The sequence below is a fragment of the Punica granatum genome, chromosome 8, assembly GCF_007655135.1.
Source record: "Punica granatum isolate Tunisia-2019 chromosome 8, ASM765513v2, whole genome shotgun sequence".
Classification (NCBI taxonomy): Eukaryota; Viridiplantae; Streptophyta; class Magnoliopsida; order Myrtales; family Lythraceae; genus Punica; species Punica granatum.
In genome coordinates this window covers 22,822,988-22,839,355 of record NC_045134.1, presented here as the reverse complement: position 1 = coordinate 22,839,355, position 16,368 = coordinate 22,822,988, and the positions used below count along the sequence as shown (strand labels likewise).

At 36.1% G+C, this 16,368-nt stretch overlaps 1 protein-coding gene and 1 pseudogene across 7 annotated transcripts; one reads left to right on the top strand and one right to left on the bottom strand.

Moving 5' to 3' along the window:
• Positions 1-7,722: 7,722 nt before the first annotated feature.
• Positions 7,723-9,630, bottom strand: LOC116188075 (annotated as a pseudogene).
• A 136-nt stretch (positions 9,631-9,766) lies between these two features.
• Positions 9,767-14,805, top strand: LOC116188066 (ribonucleases P/MRP protein subunit POP1-like). Of its 7 annotated transcripts, none has more exons than XM_031517186.1 (12): positions 9,767-9,927; positions 10,025-10,109; positions 10,321-10,768; positions 10,858-10,954; positions 11,090-11,197; positions 11,282-11,512; positions 11,855-11,973; positions 12,045-12,545; positions 12,672-12,780; positions 12,861-13,357; positions 13,676-13,843; positions 14,264-14,805. In XM_031517186.1, exons 2-12 carry the CDS (start codon positions 10,085-10,087, stop codon positions 14,460-14,462), a joined length of 2,502 nt encoding a protein of 833 aa, XP_031373046.1. In that variant the 5' UTR covers positions 9,767-9,927; positions 10,025-10,084; the 3' UTR covers positions 14,463-14,805. The 7 variants fall into 7 exon arrangements, with proteins under 7 accessions (XP_031373046.1, XP_031373045.1, XP_031373050.1 ...); XM_031517185.1 differs by having other exon boundaries at positions 10,318-10,768; XM_031517190.1 differs by lacking the exon at positions 14,264-14,805 and adding an exon at positions 13,924-14,241 and having other exon boundaries at positions 10,318-10,768.
• The last annotated feature ends 1,563 nt before the right edge of the window (positions 14,806-16,368 follow it).

The following is a 16,368-nucleotide window of genomic DNA, read 5'->3' as shown; positions in this document are numbered from 1 at the left end:
ATCTGGTATTTAAAACTCGATTGGGTCCAACTAATTGGTCTTCGAGTCAAGTTTGTTAACTATCGGGTGAAACTTTCAAATTTGTGGATTTTTTGCATTTACAAGCGCTGAATATGAGAATTCCCTGAAAGCATTACTATTACATGAGCGATTATTTTATCAGTGTCCATTTAAAATAAGAAAAATAGAGAAGAGGAAACTATAAATAAAGTGCAAAAGAGATACGACCATATAGAGTTAGGCACATTTTCTAACTATTACCATCTTTGTATTCTCTCATAATCTATATGTGCTAATTAATGATTTTAATGTAACATGAGTTCCATCGTAATTTCATCTTCACGAGGACACAAGATTTTATATACATTTTAGGTGATATTTTAACACCTTATTTAGAAAATATGTGTATGACTTTTATTTCTTATTTTCAAATCAAATTTTCTTTAATTATTTTCTCACGAGTTCATATATGAGATTTTCATATATACAGAGTACTCATTACTAATATTCCACAAGTAATCCAGTTATTGACAATCTCATATAAAACATTTGATTAATGGGTGATGCTGTTCAATGAACTCAAGTATCTAAACTGAAAATCTTTGGCTACTGTATAATTTTTTATTCATGTGAGTAGGATTTTATAGTTCATACACATATAATGTATGCCTTATAAAATATAGTGCAATAATTTAATAAGATAATTCAAGACCACAATCATACTATGTACTCATGATAAAAGTTAATAATAATACTTCTTACTAGTTAAGCATATAAATAAGCTAATTCATATAGTTGAATAATTTATAATTGATTCAAACAATACCTAATTGAAGTTGTTGTCTCCCGCCGCGAAGCACGGGCCTTCTTTTCAAGTATAAGCTATTATTGTACTCTTTATATAGTTATACATGAAATGGTTCAGTATTTTATAGAAATAATGTGAAATGTATTTGATATCAATTACCTTCTCAAATATAGTATCTTCGTAGAAAAACATACATTTTTATATATCATTTATACAAGACATTATTCGGTGATCTTACTTCGCCACATGGCATGAGGAAAAACTAATTAAATTGTAATAAACTAAATAATAAGTGTTAATCACTCGATTAATTGTGGTAAGTCTTCTTAATTGAAAAAATCTTATTGGTTCTTCCTCGCCGCATCATTATGAGGTAGGATCAATTAATATTTTCTCAAGACTTTCGAACACAAAATAATATGCATTATATGTACACATATTTACACATATTGAAATGATATATGTTAATATCGGATTTTATGTGCCTATGAAGTTATAATTATTCTAATGTTATTTATCACTTACAATATTAAAAATTCTATTAAAAAAGTTAAAGAATATTAAAAATTCTATTAAAAAAAGTTAAAGATTATATCTGGGCATTACCCATGCAAAGCCCAGGTTTTCACATGGTTTTTATCAATTGATTTCAGCTTGGTTTGAAGAGTTATTGCTGATGGGCAAGTACTGAAATAAAATTACTGAAAAATGATTGTTGATTTTAGAATAAATTTAAGTGTTTCGAAGAAATAATTTAAAATCGCTGAAAGTAAGAAATGAATTATTATTGGCAGATTCTATGATGAAACGCTAATTTATATTCCATGGTGCGATGCTATTTTTTATAGTCCTTCTAATATTGAAGATAACATTTCCTCCTATAGAACTTTCAATTTCGTCGCAAATCCATCGAGCTATATATAAGGTCAAATAATTTATATGTGCAACCGCTTACATGTCGAAATTAGTATTGATGATGTGGCCGGATTATAGTGGACCGTTTTTCTTTTGAAACTGGTTTATACGGTCCGAAAGCAAACCCTAATCTCTACTTCAACGGGAAATTCCCAATGCGAAGTTTCTGCCAGAGCACGATATTTGATCGTTATGATTGCAATTTAACAATCATGCAATTTGTGAGCTTGAGCTAGCTTTAGTTGTTTATTTCTTCCTCTATTTTTTTTTCCATGATACTCTATTAATTTATCCGAGCATGGAAGAAATCAAACAGCAAAAAGTTACATCTACGAGATTTTAATGATTTTGTCCATAGCCAAGTCCCTTAGGATTTTAATCCATGAGAGGAAGCTGAAGACTCTACGAGATTGATTGGATTAACTGTAGTCTGTATTCATTCTTATGCTGATGTGTTATCCATTTGGTTAGTTACCTTTCCAAAGCTGTTTATTGTTTTGATCCAAATCGTTATATGGAACAGGTGACGCTGGGGATTGGTTCTGGCACAAATAAAAGTGTCGTTCATTGTAGTTTGCAGGAAGATCAGGAGAACCTGGAGGTTAAGCTTCGCCGAATTATAGAAAACGTTCCCGTGCCTGTTAGCAACACCTCCGGTAGCTCTGCTGGTTCCAGTTCCGGGCGACTTTCACGAGGTTATTTGATTTTTCTAGAAGGTGAATGGCAAGCTTTGCATGGTGTTCGTCTCGTCTGAGCTTTATCTCTCTGGTGAATAAATTGATGAAATATTCGCGAGCATCAACTGTCGTTCTGAGCGTGCATTCTGTCAGAAGGACATGTCTTTGCGATCTTTGGCTCTTCCATGGATGGGTGCCGGCTTTCTGCTTGACACTTCTTTAGTAGAGTGAGGATGGGAAAAAAAAATCTGAAGCAGGTTCTTAAAGGTGGAGACACTAGATTAGTTGATAAGAGGGAATGGACATCTTACAAGTGAAAAGAACTTTGAAGATTCTGCTGAAGGTTTTTGAGTTGAGACGGTGAAGATAGAATCCATTAGTGGGTGTCCCACAGCGAGCAAATATAGTTACTGGTCTGGTGGTCCTGTCGAGTATATGAAAATTTTTCCATCGGAGTTTAGATGTGAGGAGCCATGGAGAAGGGACTGTGATTGCTGAAAGATTCAATTAAGAACAAAAAAGTGATTGAAGACCAAGTACAAGGTCGTGGACTACCTGATTTTCTTTTTCTTCTCAGTACTAGTAAGTGCCACATAGCCAGTTATTGGGTGCGGCTTAATCATTCATTTGAGCTTTCACCTTGTGATAGTGATTATGTTTTGGAAAAATATGGAGCTTACTGTAGAGTTTATCTACCACTCCTTAGGTTGTCATCATTGATTTATTTTAGATTATTTTAGAAGATGTTATGGAGGTTTATCCAAGTCATAGATAAATTTGGTGGAAGAATCATCTCAGTAATGCCATTGGAGTACTGAAGCTTGTTTTCTTTGTAGAGAGATGGGACATTTGAAGAGTGAGCGTCTGTCTGAGATGCTTCTCTGTTGTTAAGCAATTGGGAAGCACCGCACAACCTTTAGGAAATCCATATTGAACTGACGCTCTTGGAGTTTGAGGGGCAACGGTTTGCCCACCACTCCATTGTTTGCACTTGTTCTTCATTCTGCAAGATGGGTATTGATTACTGAAATCTTGAACTGACTACTTCTGTTTTTCTTCTACTGGCTTGTAATATTGTCAGATTTGTTGGGTTTCTGTCTATCGGCTTATGATTTATCAACTGTGGCTTTTTCTTCTTATCCATTTATCACAAGTAGTGCAATCTCCTTTGCGTTTTATAGTATCAGGCCATCTGCAGATGAGAAGGAGCAGAATCTAATGATACCAATGTAACTCCGAGCCGAATACCCTTTTTTTTCTTAACTTGATAAGTCAAACATCATTAAGTTTTTTTCACAGCTCTTTCGAAATCCTCCCTCTCCCCTCGAATATTATGGCCTGTAATTGTTCAATTTAGCATAAGTTGTCGGTTTACCCTTTTATAAACTGATCTTACTTTTAGTTTTACTAGTGAAACTTCCCGCCTCTTTGCGGCTAAACATTTTCTGTTCTTATTATATACAATATCAACTCATTAATAATGACAAGAAAAAGTTAGACGATCATATATAAATACTATTTTTTTGCTCGTGCAATGCATGGGTTATTATCTAGAAAGGTTATTTTTAGATGTATTTTTAAAAATTTTGACATCAAAATCAAAATTTTCATTAAGTTCTATATATATATATTATTAAGTTGAAGCATTTAAATATTAATGCATACAATACAATAACAAATTTAGAATAATTGAAAATGAATTATATTACAAAATATAGATTAAGAAAATGATTTACTTAGAAAACATATCACATTTTCTTAACTATCAAATTCTAAAAAAGTGTAATAAATGACCTCCACGTATTTTGTAAAAAATTCATCTATTTTTTAAAAAATTTAAAAATATTCATCTATTACTATTTCAAAAGTGTTCAATATTTAAATGTACTTATTGCATATAGTAGATTTTTCTTTTAATTACTAATTATGTCAAAAAAATTTATAGATATTTAGTTTAAGAAAGTATGTTTTTATATATAAAGTTTGAGATTATATATTTTAAATCAAGAATGTGCTTGTATAATTAAATTACCAAATGTATGATGATTTATATGCATTTACTAATTTAGTCCTAATTGTATATACATTTATAATTGTATATTTAGACATTTACCTTTATGACTTTATATCATATATAAAATTATTTTTCTAATTCTATTTATTATGGGGATACAACTTTATCTATATATATATATATATATATGATCATTTACTATGTTACTCAACAATAGTTCTAGAATGATAATTAACAAACTCATAGAAAAATAAATATAATTTGAAATATCACATTACTTAGAAAATGTTGTTTGAATTATTGTTTCAAATATCTTAATTTAGAAATTGACAAAAAAAATCCTAATTTAGACACATATATATACTAATAAAAAAAAGATTATTAGGTTACATAACTTAATATCTTTTGGTGGATTCCTTAGTATTTTTTTCAAATTAACATCGTTGAATCCTTCAAAAATTAAGCATAATTATATTTATTGTTCAATATGAAATTCTCCTTATTGACATTTAAAAGAGGGTTATATAATTAAAAAAAAGTAACTTGTTTAAAAATAAAACTATTTTAAAAATTTAAACAAATGTCTTAAATTAGAAAATTATTACCATTTTGAAATATTAAATTATTAAAATCCCACCACCTAATTTTAGTTTTAATATATAAAGAAGATTTCTTTTTTCAAATGAATTAAAATAATATATTTGTTTAACTCTATGAATGACATGTGGAGGCTTAAGAGAGCTCCTTTGAAACTCTTCTTTAGCCTAAAATATAGACATAAATATAGATATAGATATAGATAGATTAGTTATAGACTTGCTCTTTACTGTGGACCATATCATTTTTTCCAAGAGCAAATTCTTAATATATATTTATTACATATTTATATAAATACTTAATGTTATATGGAGATTTATGTGTTCGTACAATATATACATATATATATATATATATTGCATTATGCAACATGCACTAATCAATTTAAACAGCTTAAAATATTTTCTATACTTTAATTTCCTCGATTTAGGTTATTCATGGAAGGTGGAAACTCTATAAAGTTTAGATGGATAAAGTGAATGAGTTTGTTGGGAAAAAAAAATAAGTTTGTTGGAAACTTGAATCTCAAGAAAGAATAAATAAATAAAAATTCTTCTTCAATATTTTTTTTAAAAGAAAGAGTAAAAAAGAGGAGAGGAAATTTTACAATATTATAAAGTATTGGCACGAATCGTTCCATAAGTTTGTTTAAATGGATATGAATGGCATGAGAAAAATATTAATCTTTCTTTTTCTTTTCTTTTTAGAAGAAAATGGTCGATATTGCATTGGAGTTGGATTTGGAGGAGGGAGAAGAGAAGTGGGAGGCGTCGACCGATTCGGGGGGCTGGGGGTGTCGAACTGGGGGCCTTGACCCCCCCTTCTAAGGTTTTCCTATGCATAAGTGAACAACCTTGTCAATTCAATATCTGCTCCCCTAACAGAAAGAATCTATCTTTAATCCTTTTGTATAAGTTGTCATTTTGCATTTGTTGTTTTTTTTTTTCGAGGTATTGTATGGTTTGTACTATGTGATAGGTTAGTTCAAATTATTATAACATTATATGATAAACTCTTGGATTAATTGCCTAAAAAATACAAACTTTTTTTCTTGACCTCAAAATGCACGAACTAATAATTTGATATCAATTTTAACATGCCTCAACTTTTTCGTTAATTTAAACGAGAATCTATGGCTACACCATCCGATAGAGATAGCCGAGGTCGTCGGTGACCTTATTGGGACAGCGATGGCCCCGATGAGGCCCTCATTGCCCAAATTAGAAAAAGTAAAAGTAAAATCGAGAAAAGAATGAAGATGGTACATGGTAAAAGTCTCATCGGCGGTCACCATCCCCCTAATTAGGGTTATTAGAGACCTTTGCGTCATGGCCAATCTGGATTGGGTGGACAATGGTTGTCGTTGAGACCCACCTATCGAAAAAAAGGAAGTTGTTCTAAAATTGTTATCAAATTGATAGTTTGTGTATTTTTAGATCAAGAAAAAAATTCATACTAAAATTGATAAATTGTGAAAAGTTTGTATTTTTTTGGCAATTAATCCTAAATTCTTTCGCTTTAAACATTGGTTCCACTTAAAACTGCTATTTGCCTAAACTAATATGCTCAAGAAAAAAAATAATATGCCAATTATAAGTTAGTTTGAACCAAATCTAGTACTTGTTCTAACTAATGTGTTTTGCATAAATTAATAATGTTCATCTTCGTCTTAAGGAGTAAGATATTTATATAATTGATTCCATTCCTTAAATAACTTGTAATTGGAAATACATATTTAAACTAAAGTTACAAACAAATAATTGTAAATAACATTAAAATAAAAAATAATGGTAAATTATGCTAAAAATAAAAGTGAAAATAAATTTAGTTTTATAAAATAAAATAATTATCTAAAATAAAAAAAGTCCAAGATAAAGTTATAGTATAAAAAAGTTTGCCCCAAAAACTCACTTTGCCATTAATCCACATCGTTTAAAATCATATTTATTAGTTTGTTATAATTTAATGTATTCACTAATAGCGCTATGAAGGTGGAGTTTATAATGGGCTCAACATCAGTTACAATTATCTCTGCATACACATAAATTGGATTCCGAGTAGAAATCAAATCAAGATCCGAAATATAGAATCCTTACATACCTCAATCTTGCTGGCAGAATAGAATCTCAAAGACATCCCTATTAATCCGAAGGAATGGGGATAAAAACGCTCGTTGAAGAGAGCTTTTAAATCTAGAATTGTAATTTTACATTAGACATCATCATTGCAAGTTCACAAACAGTAATAGTGGGCATCAACAAACACGCAATCTTAGAAAACACTCAACGAGACCCCGGAAGTACATTGTGTAGCTGATTCACTTTGAACTTTTGTCCCCTCTTCACATTCAGTAGCATGTCATTAAACTATTGCAAAGTTCTCGACCACCTTCGGTGTGATTCGAGTCGAATAAGAATACATGTTTCAAGGCCTTTGCATGATCTCGTGCAGTTATGAAGAGCGTTGGACCTCTTATGGATGGTCTTGACAACATGATTAGCACATGCATTACTTTTCAAACTGGACCATACTCCCCTGATTTTGATCAAAATAGGAATATGGCTGCCATGACAAGGGAATCAAGCTCCCCTAATATACGGCATAGTGGCACACGTCCTAGTCTGGTAATAACGAAGTTCCATGATATAGCACTATAACTTGTATCCGCTACTACATTGAGGAATGACTAAATTGAAAATAATCAGCACCAATCAACAAAGTTAAGGGGATATTTCTTATTGGAACATATTCAAAACAATCTATCCATCCATATTCAAGAGCAATACACAGTGTGAGGATGAACGAAATTTCGCTGCATGCTCATTTTTTCTCTAAGGATGATTCTTCTATATACTGGAAGAAAGTAGCCGAACAGTGGCAATTCGAGTCAAATAGGAAACCAAAGGGAAAGGGGAGACATAATGGAACAGAACACATGCTTCGGCCTTTGCATGAACGATCTCATGCAATTCACAAGGGAAGAGCGAGTTGGACCTCTGCTGGATAATCTTGACAGCATGATCAGTTGCATCCTGGACCTAAGGATATGCACGGGCACTTCTTTCCAACCCAAACCATCCTCCTCTGTTTTTTTTTTAATCAAAATGGGGATTAGTTCTCCAAAACACATTCGAAACAAAATATTTCACCAAAGAAAAGGGAGGAAAAAAAAAAGCTGCTATAAGATTGGCAGGTCAATGTGAGATATATGATCATGATGAACTTGAAAACACAATGATTTTCGAGGGTGCCTTAATTGAAAACAGTGAGCAATAATGAATATAATCTTTATTACCACATATGCCTCTCATCTTCGATAGGCAAGCTCAAGAAAAAGGACTACTCTGAGCATTTTCTATGACACAAGATCGTCGGCTATGAGTTTTATCCACTAGTAACATGCTCATGTTACCTCCCCAACCGATGAGGTGGCATATCAGAAAAGCAGCCTAGTACTAATTAAGTATGTTATTCCTTCCAAGCATACTACAGACATAGTACTCTATCAAACTCAGCAAACTTTAGTCCCACAAACTTCATCCACTTTCTTCCTATCCGAACTATATACAACAATGCGTCGTACGAACAATATATGTTTGGAGAGAAAATCTAAGAGTTCAGGAGTTGATTAAGTCAATTTATCCAATCCAAACAATATGGATGGTGTTCTCAAGGAACTAAGAAAGCAGCAGTTAGTTAGAGCATACGGAATTTGGCATGAATTGCTGCAATGTTGTCAACTACCTTTCCAAGCATTAAAATTCGAAAAAGTGAACGAGGGGACATCACCAGCGTGCTTGAATTCCTGTAGTTCTTTGAAGTTCAGCCACAGCTTCACCCACACCTTCGCTTCATATAGCTTCTTCTTCCCAGTATCAATGGCCTCAATTGTAAGATGATGAAGGGTCCCAGCAACCACCTGTTCTTGCCTTCACCACCCTCACAAACTCGAGCAGTGCATTCTTCAACCAAGAGACCCCAGTTAAATAAACAGTTCACTTGAAACTACATTTTCGAGTCTGAATCATAAAATTCATACATTCAATACCGAATGAATCATGAGGGATTTTTAATGCAAAATCGAGTTTTTCCCCTTCCGAATGTCTTTATCGTTAGCGTACTTCAGACAAGGTAGCAAATTTACTTCATCTTAGTCGAATTAACCGCAACATTGCCATTGTTAAAGGCTACTGAGCCTGAACTATGGCAAAGTAAAGCCGAATCCCTTTACGGTTAATTGTGCCTCGAGATCGAATTGCTAGCAGGTACACGCATCGACGGAGAGCTTGAAGCATGCGAAATCCCATTGCAAGGAAATCAAAAACCGTCATCTCGCAACAATTATCTAGAAATGGATATTTCATATCAAAAAACAGACTCAAAAATCAAACCCCAACTCCAACTGCTGAATCAATCCAAAGTGTTCATATACATACCTCCTTCTTGTTGTGCTCGGCAGGGTTAAACGAGCGAGGTCCTCGACGTCGGCGCCGTTCTTCGCGCCTCGAGGCTCGTGGACTCCTCCAAGCATGGTCATCCGGTCTTGGTGGCGGTGGTGGCGTCCTGCTCCTTGCGGTGGTGGCTGCAATTGGTTGCTGGCTCAGAAAGGAATCAAATTCAGTCCGGTTCCGATTTATTCACAAGACATCGACTCGGTTAGGTTCGGTTCGGTTCGGCTCTTCAAGTTTTGGTCCCCGGTTCGATTTTCGATTTGAAGGTTGAACCGGTTTGGCACCATTAAGCAGCGTCGGCTGTTCCTCCGTTCCCTCTATTAGGGAGCTGCTTCCTCAGTGGGCGGTGCTTCGCTGTGCTCTCTCCCGCCGGCTATATCTCTGAAGGGTTCAGCCACTTCCGATTCTCCGATCGCCGCCTGTGATTCTCTCCCGGTACTCGGTGCTAACGAGGCTCCGCTCACGGTAATATCCTCTCTCTCTCTCTGCTCTGCCGCTGTTTCCCGTTTCTCCGAGGCTGTCTTCTGCAACTGATTAATATACCTCTGCTCTTTGCTACCAGAATGTTGTGTAACTGTTGTCTCCTGCAAGCTTGATTGTGTATTCTTCCCATTCTTCCTCCATGAATGACTCCGTCCACAGCCAAGGTGTGGTTAGCCTGATATTGTTTCAGTAGGATCATGTATTCTGTCCTCGGAATGTTCTGGCTTATTCAGTTTTCAGGTTAAGGAGGAGAATTATCTGGTCTGTCGATTGCTCATTGTTCTAGGATGACTGTTGCAATACTAGGATCTCTTGTTTATAATTGGTTTGCTGCTTGCCGTATGTTCTCATTATTGGTTTGGTCGTGTTAAGAAGGAAATCTCGGACCGTATTTAGCAGCAACTATGGGCCCGAGTGGAAGCAACGGACAACTGGCTCCTCGGACGATACGTGTGCAGAAATTTGCTGAGGCTAGAGGCCCTGAACTTGAGAGACTTCACTCAATTGTTGCCCAGCGGCTTGGCAACAATTTCCGGTCTCAGAGAAACAAGAGGAGGAGGACCACTTCTCATGATAACCAAGCTTCGAATAGAAGAAGAAGGAAGAGGCAAAAGGGCTTACAATGTGACAATCCTGAACTCAAAACCCAAGAAAAGCTTCCTCGCCGCGTTAGGCGTAGGAACGAGCTCAGGATGAATCCTCAAAGCGGTTTCTCTACCTCTGGGGATGGAACGAAGAGGTTGAGAACACATGTGTGGAATGCCAAGAGGTTTACTATGACCAAGTTATGGGGGTTTCACCTTCCTCTTGGTTTGCATGGCAGGTAGTAGTTTTGTTTGGATGATATCTTGGGCAGGATTATTCTTCCAAAACGGTTTATGCATTTATCTTGTTAATGTTGTAATGATACAGAGGGAGAGGTTCAAGGGCTCTCTTGAAAAGGTGCAGGGAAGGAGTAGTTGTGCATGATGCTAGCTACCATCTTGCTGTCCAATTGGACGGTCCAGAGGTAGGTATTCCATATTACTACTGTTTCCAGCGTGTTTTATGATTGCCCACTGCAAACCTTCTAAAATGCGTGGCAATTCTCTCTCGGTGATATAATGAGATTGTCGCAATTGGTTTACGTGGTAATAAATTCCAGGATTCGTTAATATCAATCTTGAGGATGGTACTGGTTCCCTCTCCTCGCGGGCATCCTATAGATGGGCGGCCTTCTGTTCTATGTGGCTCTACATACGAAAGTGCAATGGTAAATGACTCGTGAACTCCATCTGGACAACGGATGACCTATATTTGCATATATGAAACTTTTCTTTCTCATCCTCTTTTGCAGCTTCACCACGTTGGAGAACCAACAGGTCGGCCAATTTGTCCAGTTATCTGTATATGGCGACCTTTGAATGAGAAGAATTTAGAAAATGCTGAACTAGATTATTCTGATAATGGCCATACTGAACCACGGAATAGTGAGGGCTCCAAACTATTTCGCCAGCTGTGGGTGTGGATACATGCTTCAGCTTTTGGAGAAGGATATAACGCTTTGAAATCTGCATGTCAGAAGGAGGTGATTATTGATGATGATTTTCTAGTCTACTTTACCAATTTTTAAGCCAACACCCACCCATTTTTCATGCTTAAAAATCAGTCTGAGTGTGAAAACTGAGGTGGGTGCAAAACAAGTAGCTAACAATTTGAGCTGATAGATCACCAACCAGCCGTATTTGATTCCTTCTCTTGCATTCTCTGTTTATCCCTAAAGCTAATTTTTAGTTCACTGGTTGGGCCAAGTATATTTTTGTAAATGTGATCAGTTTTCACCTGTTACTCCAGAATGTTTCCATCTCTGTAGCCAACAAATAAATAGTTCCATCCATATGCTTAAAAATTTGCTTGTTTGATCTGTCAGATGGATGCAAAGAGTATTTCCATCAACTGCTTTTCACTCGAGGGTCGCATTGCAAAATTAGAACTCATGGGATCAGGGGCTTTTCAACTTCTCAAAAAGATATTGCATCCCATTTCATGGTGGGTACACACTTTGAATCAGCTCATATTGTTTGGAGTTAAGAAAACAAAGTTGACTCATTATGCTGCAGTGTTCCAGGAAAATCTTTTCAGTTGAAGAAGCATTCAGAAGCTGTCAGCAATGATGACAAGATGAAGGATCATTCGTCTCTTAAAGAGGAGCAATTTTCTGACTCCACAGTTCTGTCCCTAGTAGTGAAGGACCCAAGGGCATATAGGGAGGAAGGAGTTACCGATGTTAAATCGGTAACTACTACTAAAGTTGAGTTTACATCGCCTGTTCAAGTTGAAGAGCATACAATACCTTCAGATGACCATGGAGTGTCACCCCCTTCATCACTTGTATATCCTGAAATTGAAGATTTATGGGATGCTAGTAGAGGAATAAAACCACCAGTGGACGAGAGTGTCCTTTGCCAGGAGAGACATGACAAGCGTCTGGAATTTTATTGCCTTAGTGATCCAAACTGCAGGACTTCGAGTACTTTGGAAGCCTTTCAGTCTTCAACATGCCCTATTATGCTTCTGAGGAAACACAGCCAAGCACACAGCCAAGAGCACACATCACTGGGGTAATTGCTTCCTTCTTTTCAGATTTATCCAATTTGCTTTTTGATTTACCAAATGACTTCATTTTTGGTTATTCCGATTTGGAAGAATTCTTCATTGGTCTTTAAATCTCGTGCTCATCCTTTCAGATGGTTCATTATACTCCCCTTGAGTTGGGTCAAGGCGTTTTGGGTTCCTCTTGTTACTATGGGGGCTCATGCAATCGGATTGAGGGAGAAACGCTGGATCTCGTGTGAAGTAAGTTGTGTGAATTCACATTTAAATTCAGGCGATCAAGCTTGAGATAACAGCTAATGCTTATGTTTTTTATCTTACAGGCTAGTCTTCCATATTTTCCTTCTGATTTCCCTGACTGCAGTGCGTACACTTCCTTAGTGGCAGCTGAAGCTGCTGCTTCTAGTTCAAAAGCAGATCTTCGGCCTCGTAAATTAAGACCTATGAAAATTCCCATTCCACTTCCTTGGAGTACTGTTCAAACTGCTTATGACGAAGTACCTTCTTTGGAGGGAAATTCTCAGATCCCAGCGGGGAGAGAAATATATAACATGAGGACATCTCGTGAACTTGGTTTATTTAATGAAAGGTTTGGTGGTCATTTGCTTCTATTTCCTCATGGAGTGGGGAATGAGGGGAGCCTGCAAAAGGCTTTGATTAATGAAGTTGTACCGTGCCAAGATGGCATAATTCAATTCAAGGATGAAAAGAAGTTATATTTCCTTAGAGTCATTCTGCGCGCTTTCAGAGAAGGTGCTTTTGAAGAAGGAGCAGTTGTGTGCACTCCTCATTTCTCTGACATATCGTTGTGGTCTTCAAGGTATGTCAGATCTCAGGATTCTTTCTATAATTTACGGCTTGACAGTAAAATGTGAGATAATGTCCTCTAATTTTCTGAATTTCTATCTAATAACATAGTTACTCCATATTTGTGTTTAATAAATCTGATTGGATATATGTGAGACGCCGCACTATTTTCCATATGAATGAGGAAATATGAGAGAAATCTGAGTTCTGCCTTTGCAGTCTTGAGATGATCACCATACAATTTTTGTCAAATGGTTTAGTTAAATTTGCAGTGTTTCCTCTTCTTATTCCTTGATCTTTGATAAGTGGGATCTGTGCCACTTCCTCCTAGGCCAGAGAACTATGGAAAAGGACTGCAAATTTCCGAATCGGCTGTGGCGTCATACTTTAAGGAGGAGTCCTCTGGCACATGGGTCCTCCAAACACCATTGGACCCGCTTGCAAGGGAATCTCACCGTCGGGGAATTGGATTTGTCACCACAGGGTTCGTCCGAGGGAGGTCAGTGAATCCTCTCTTCTTTCATACATAGAAATCTGGAATTTGTATGAAAGTATCGAGATATTTCCCTCTTGTGGTAGTTTAAAGCCTTCACGGCCTCAAAATCATCATCGTCCTAGCCAGCTGCTATGACCAGGAATGGATGTGTCTAGTCTGGTTCTTGAGAATCGGCTTGAAAGCATGTGCATCAGTGCTACCAGTTGCTACCTGGATGAACCGTCTGGTCCTGTCTCCAGTTGAGACTGAACTGGATAATTGCCAATATTTCTTTTATTTCAAATTCAGTTTTCTTCTTAATTTTCTCAATGGAAGTCATAGAAGCTGTTGGACCCATAGGATCTCTTCATACTATGAACCCATGCCTCAAGCCATGCAATGGCTAGGCGAAAAACTGACCAGAGCGTCAAATTACATGTGCAGTAAGAAGCCTGCTGCTGTGGCTATCTGCGAGGCAACCTCGCTAGCTCGACTCAGAGCAGAGCAATGGAGTGAAATGCACGTGAAGCGGAGGAAGGAAGAAATATATGTCCTGGTCCGGAACTTGAGGTCATCTGCTTATAGGCTTGCTCTCGCCACAATTGTCTTGGAACATCAGAAAGAAGATGTAAAGTCATTGTAATCAGACTTGTTAATAGGTAGAGATAAGATGTCTCGCCACAGTTGTCTTGGAACATCGGAAAATGTGAAGCACATTGAAATTGGCCTCGGTTTTTGCCATAACACAGGAAAGAGATATCGGGTTAAAGAGACTTACCAAGTGGATGGATGCTGGTGGAATCAACTCCTTGGGTCCAATGGAGTCGCTTATTTCATGCGAGAGGAATGTACTTTTTACTGAACTCGAAGAAATATTTCTTGAAAATATCTAATTGACTGTATTAATTTATTAGTTAATGGAATATTCTTCTCTATTTTCCGGAGAATTATCTTCCAATAAAAGAAATTGGGAATTTATTACTGTATTGGGAGAAACAAGTCTTTATATTTTTTAATTATTATTTTATTTTTTATTGGGAAGTAAAGTAAAGTGGGGGAGTCCACATTCGGATACGGATAAAGCTTGATACCGATGGGAGGGGAAGCATGAAAAACGTAAATCTCCGTCAGGCATTTACATGTAAGTTTGCGACTCTATCCGCCTCCCATTTCAGGCATTTACATGTAAGTTTGCGACTCTATCCACCTCCCATTTTTTCCTTCTCTGGGGTTGGGATGTCACCCTCAAGTTGATTGCGTCGAATTCCCTTTCCCTTTTTCCCTAAATAAACTAATCCTCGAATCTGAATTCAACATCTTAAGGCTCCGCATCCTCGAGTTTCTCTCCCTTCTTCAAGCCATGTCAACTTGGGAATTTGGGAGTTAGCAATCGTTTCAAACGGCATTTAATGTGATACAAACCCACTATTCTTTTATCCCTTTCAGTTTTCTTCTTAGCATGCTTTTAATGCGGTGAACGAGTTTTGAGTTCAGACTTAGTCTATCGGTGACATGATTTCTAAGTAGTTGGTGGATGACACCGCATTGAATTATTGGATGCATGCTCCATCCGATTATGTATTAGGGACATTTTCGCAGTGTTGAATTTGTCATGCAAGCACAAGTTATTCATCTTCTCTGTGGGGCCTTGGGTGAATGCAATATATAAATGGGCTGAGGTCATGTTAGTCGCGTAACAAAGAAATGAAATTGAATGGATTTGATAGAATGAGATGGAATGATATTTAAAGAAAAATGTGATTTTTATAGTTAAATTTGAAAAAGATAATGAGAGAACATTTTTTTAAAGGAAAAAAAAAGAACTTACCTATAAAGAAGGCATTTAAATATATAGAATTTAAACACAAAGGGTGATAATGAGTAAGAATAAATAAATAAATAAAACACAGAGTGTGATACTTATATAAAAAGTCAATTAAATGGTGAGGGATGATTGACGAGCATTATTTTTTTAAGTAATAGTCATTTCAACAAGTTTAAAAAGGAATGTCATCATAAACAAAAAAAAAATTTCAATTTATTGAAGTAATATCAAATAGGAAAATATAATGAAAAATACCCTCTTTTATTTCTTTCCATCCGACGCATTAAGCTTAATCTAATGAATAATGTGGATTTTACATATGATCATGAAGTTTAGAGAGTTGCAAAAAAAGATCATGTTTAATTGAAAAGTCAGCAAAGTTGGCTCAGCTGTGAATGTGTTGCGAATACAAGAACTTGTGCACAAAAATTTGTTGTTGATATTGGAGAATTTTGCCTAAAATACGTTTATAATTACTTCAAATTTCGACTGCGGACGAGTCAAATTTTATTTGAGTGGATTAAATTCTTTTTTTATATATACAATAATGATAATGATAGGTGGGAACGGGGTAATTTTGATTAAATGGTCTTTTTATCCCAACAACAGAACTTCATGATTTAGTCACCTCTCGCCAGAAATAATTCCCTCCTTCCCTTTACCTTTTACCCGGAACGGAACCGTTGCGTCACTCTCCATCGAACAAAGTACCATTACCAATGCC

Coding starts and splice junctions, on each gene's coding strand:
- LOC116188066 (XM_031517185.1), top strand. CDS start 10,085: ATGAATGACTCCGTCCACAGCCAAG. Junction 10,769..10,857: donor CCTCTTGGTTTGCATGGCAG/GTAGTAGTTTTG, acceptor GTAATGATACAG/AGGGAGAGGTTCAAGGGCTC. Junction 11,198..11,281: donor CTACATACGAAAGTGCAATG/GTAAATGACTCG, acceptor CCTCTTTTGCAG/CTTCACCACGTTGGAGAACC.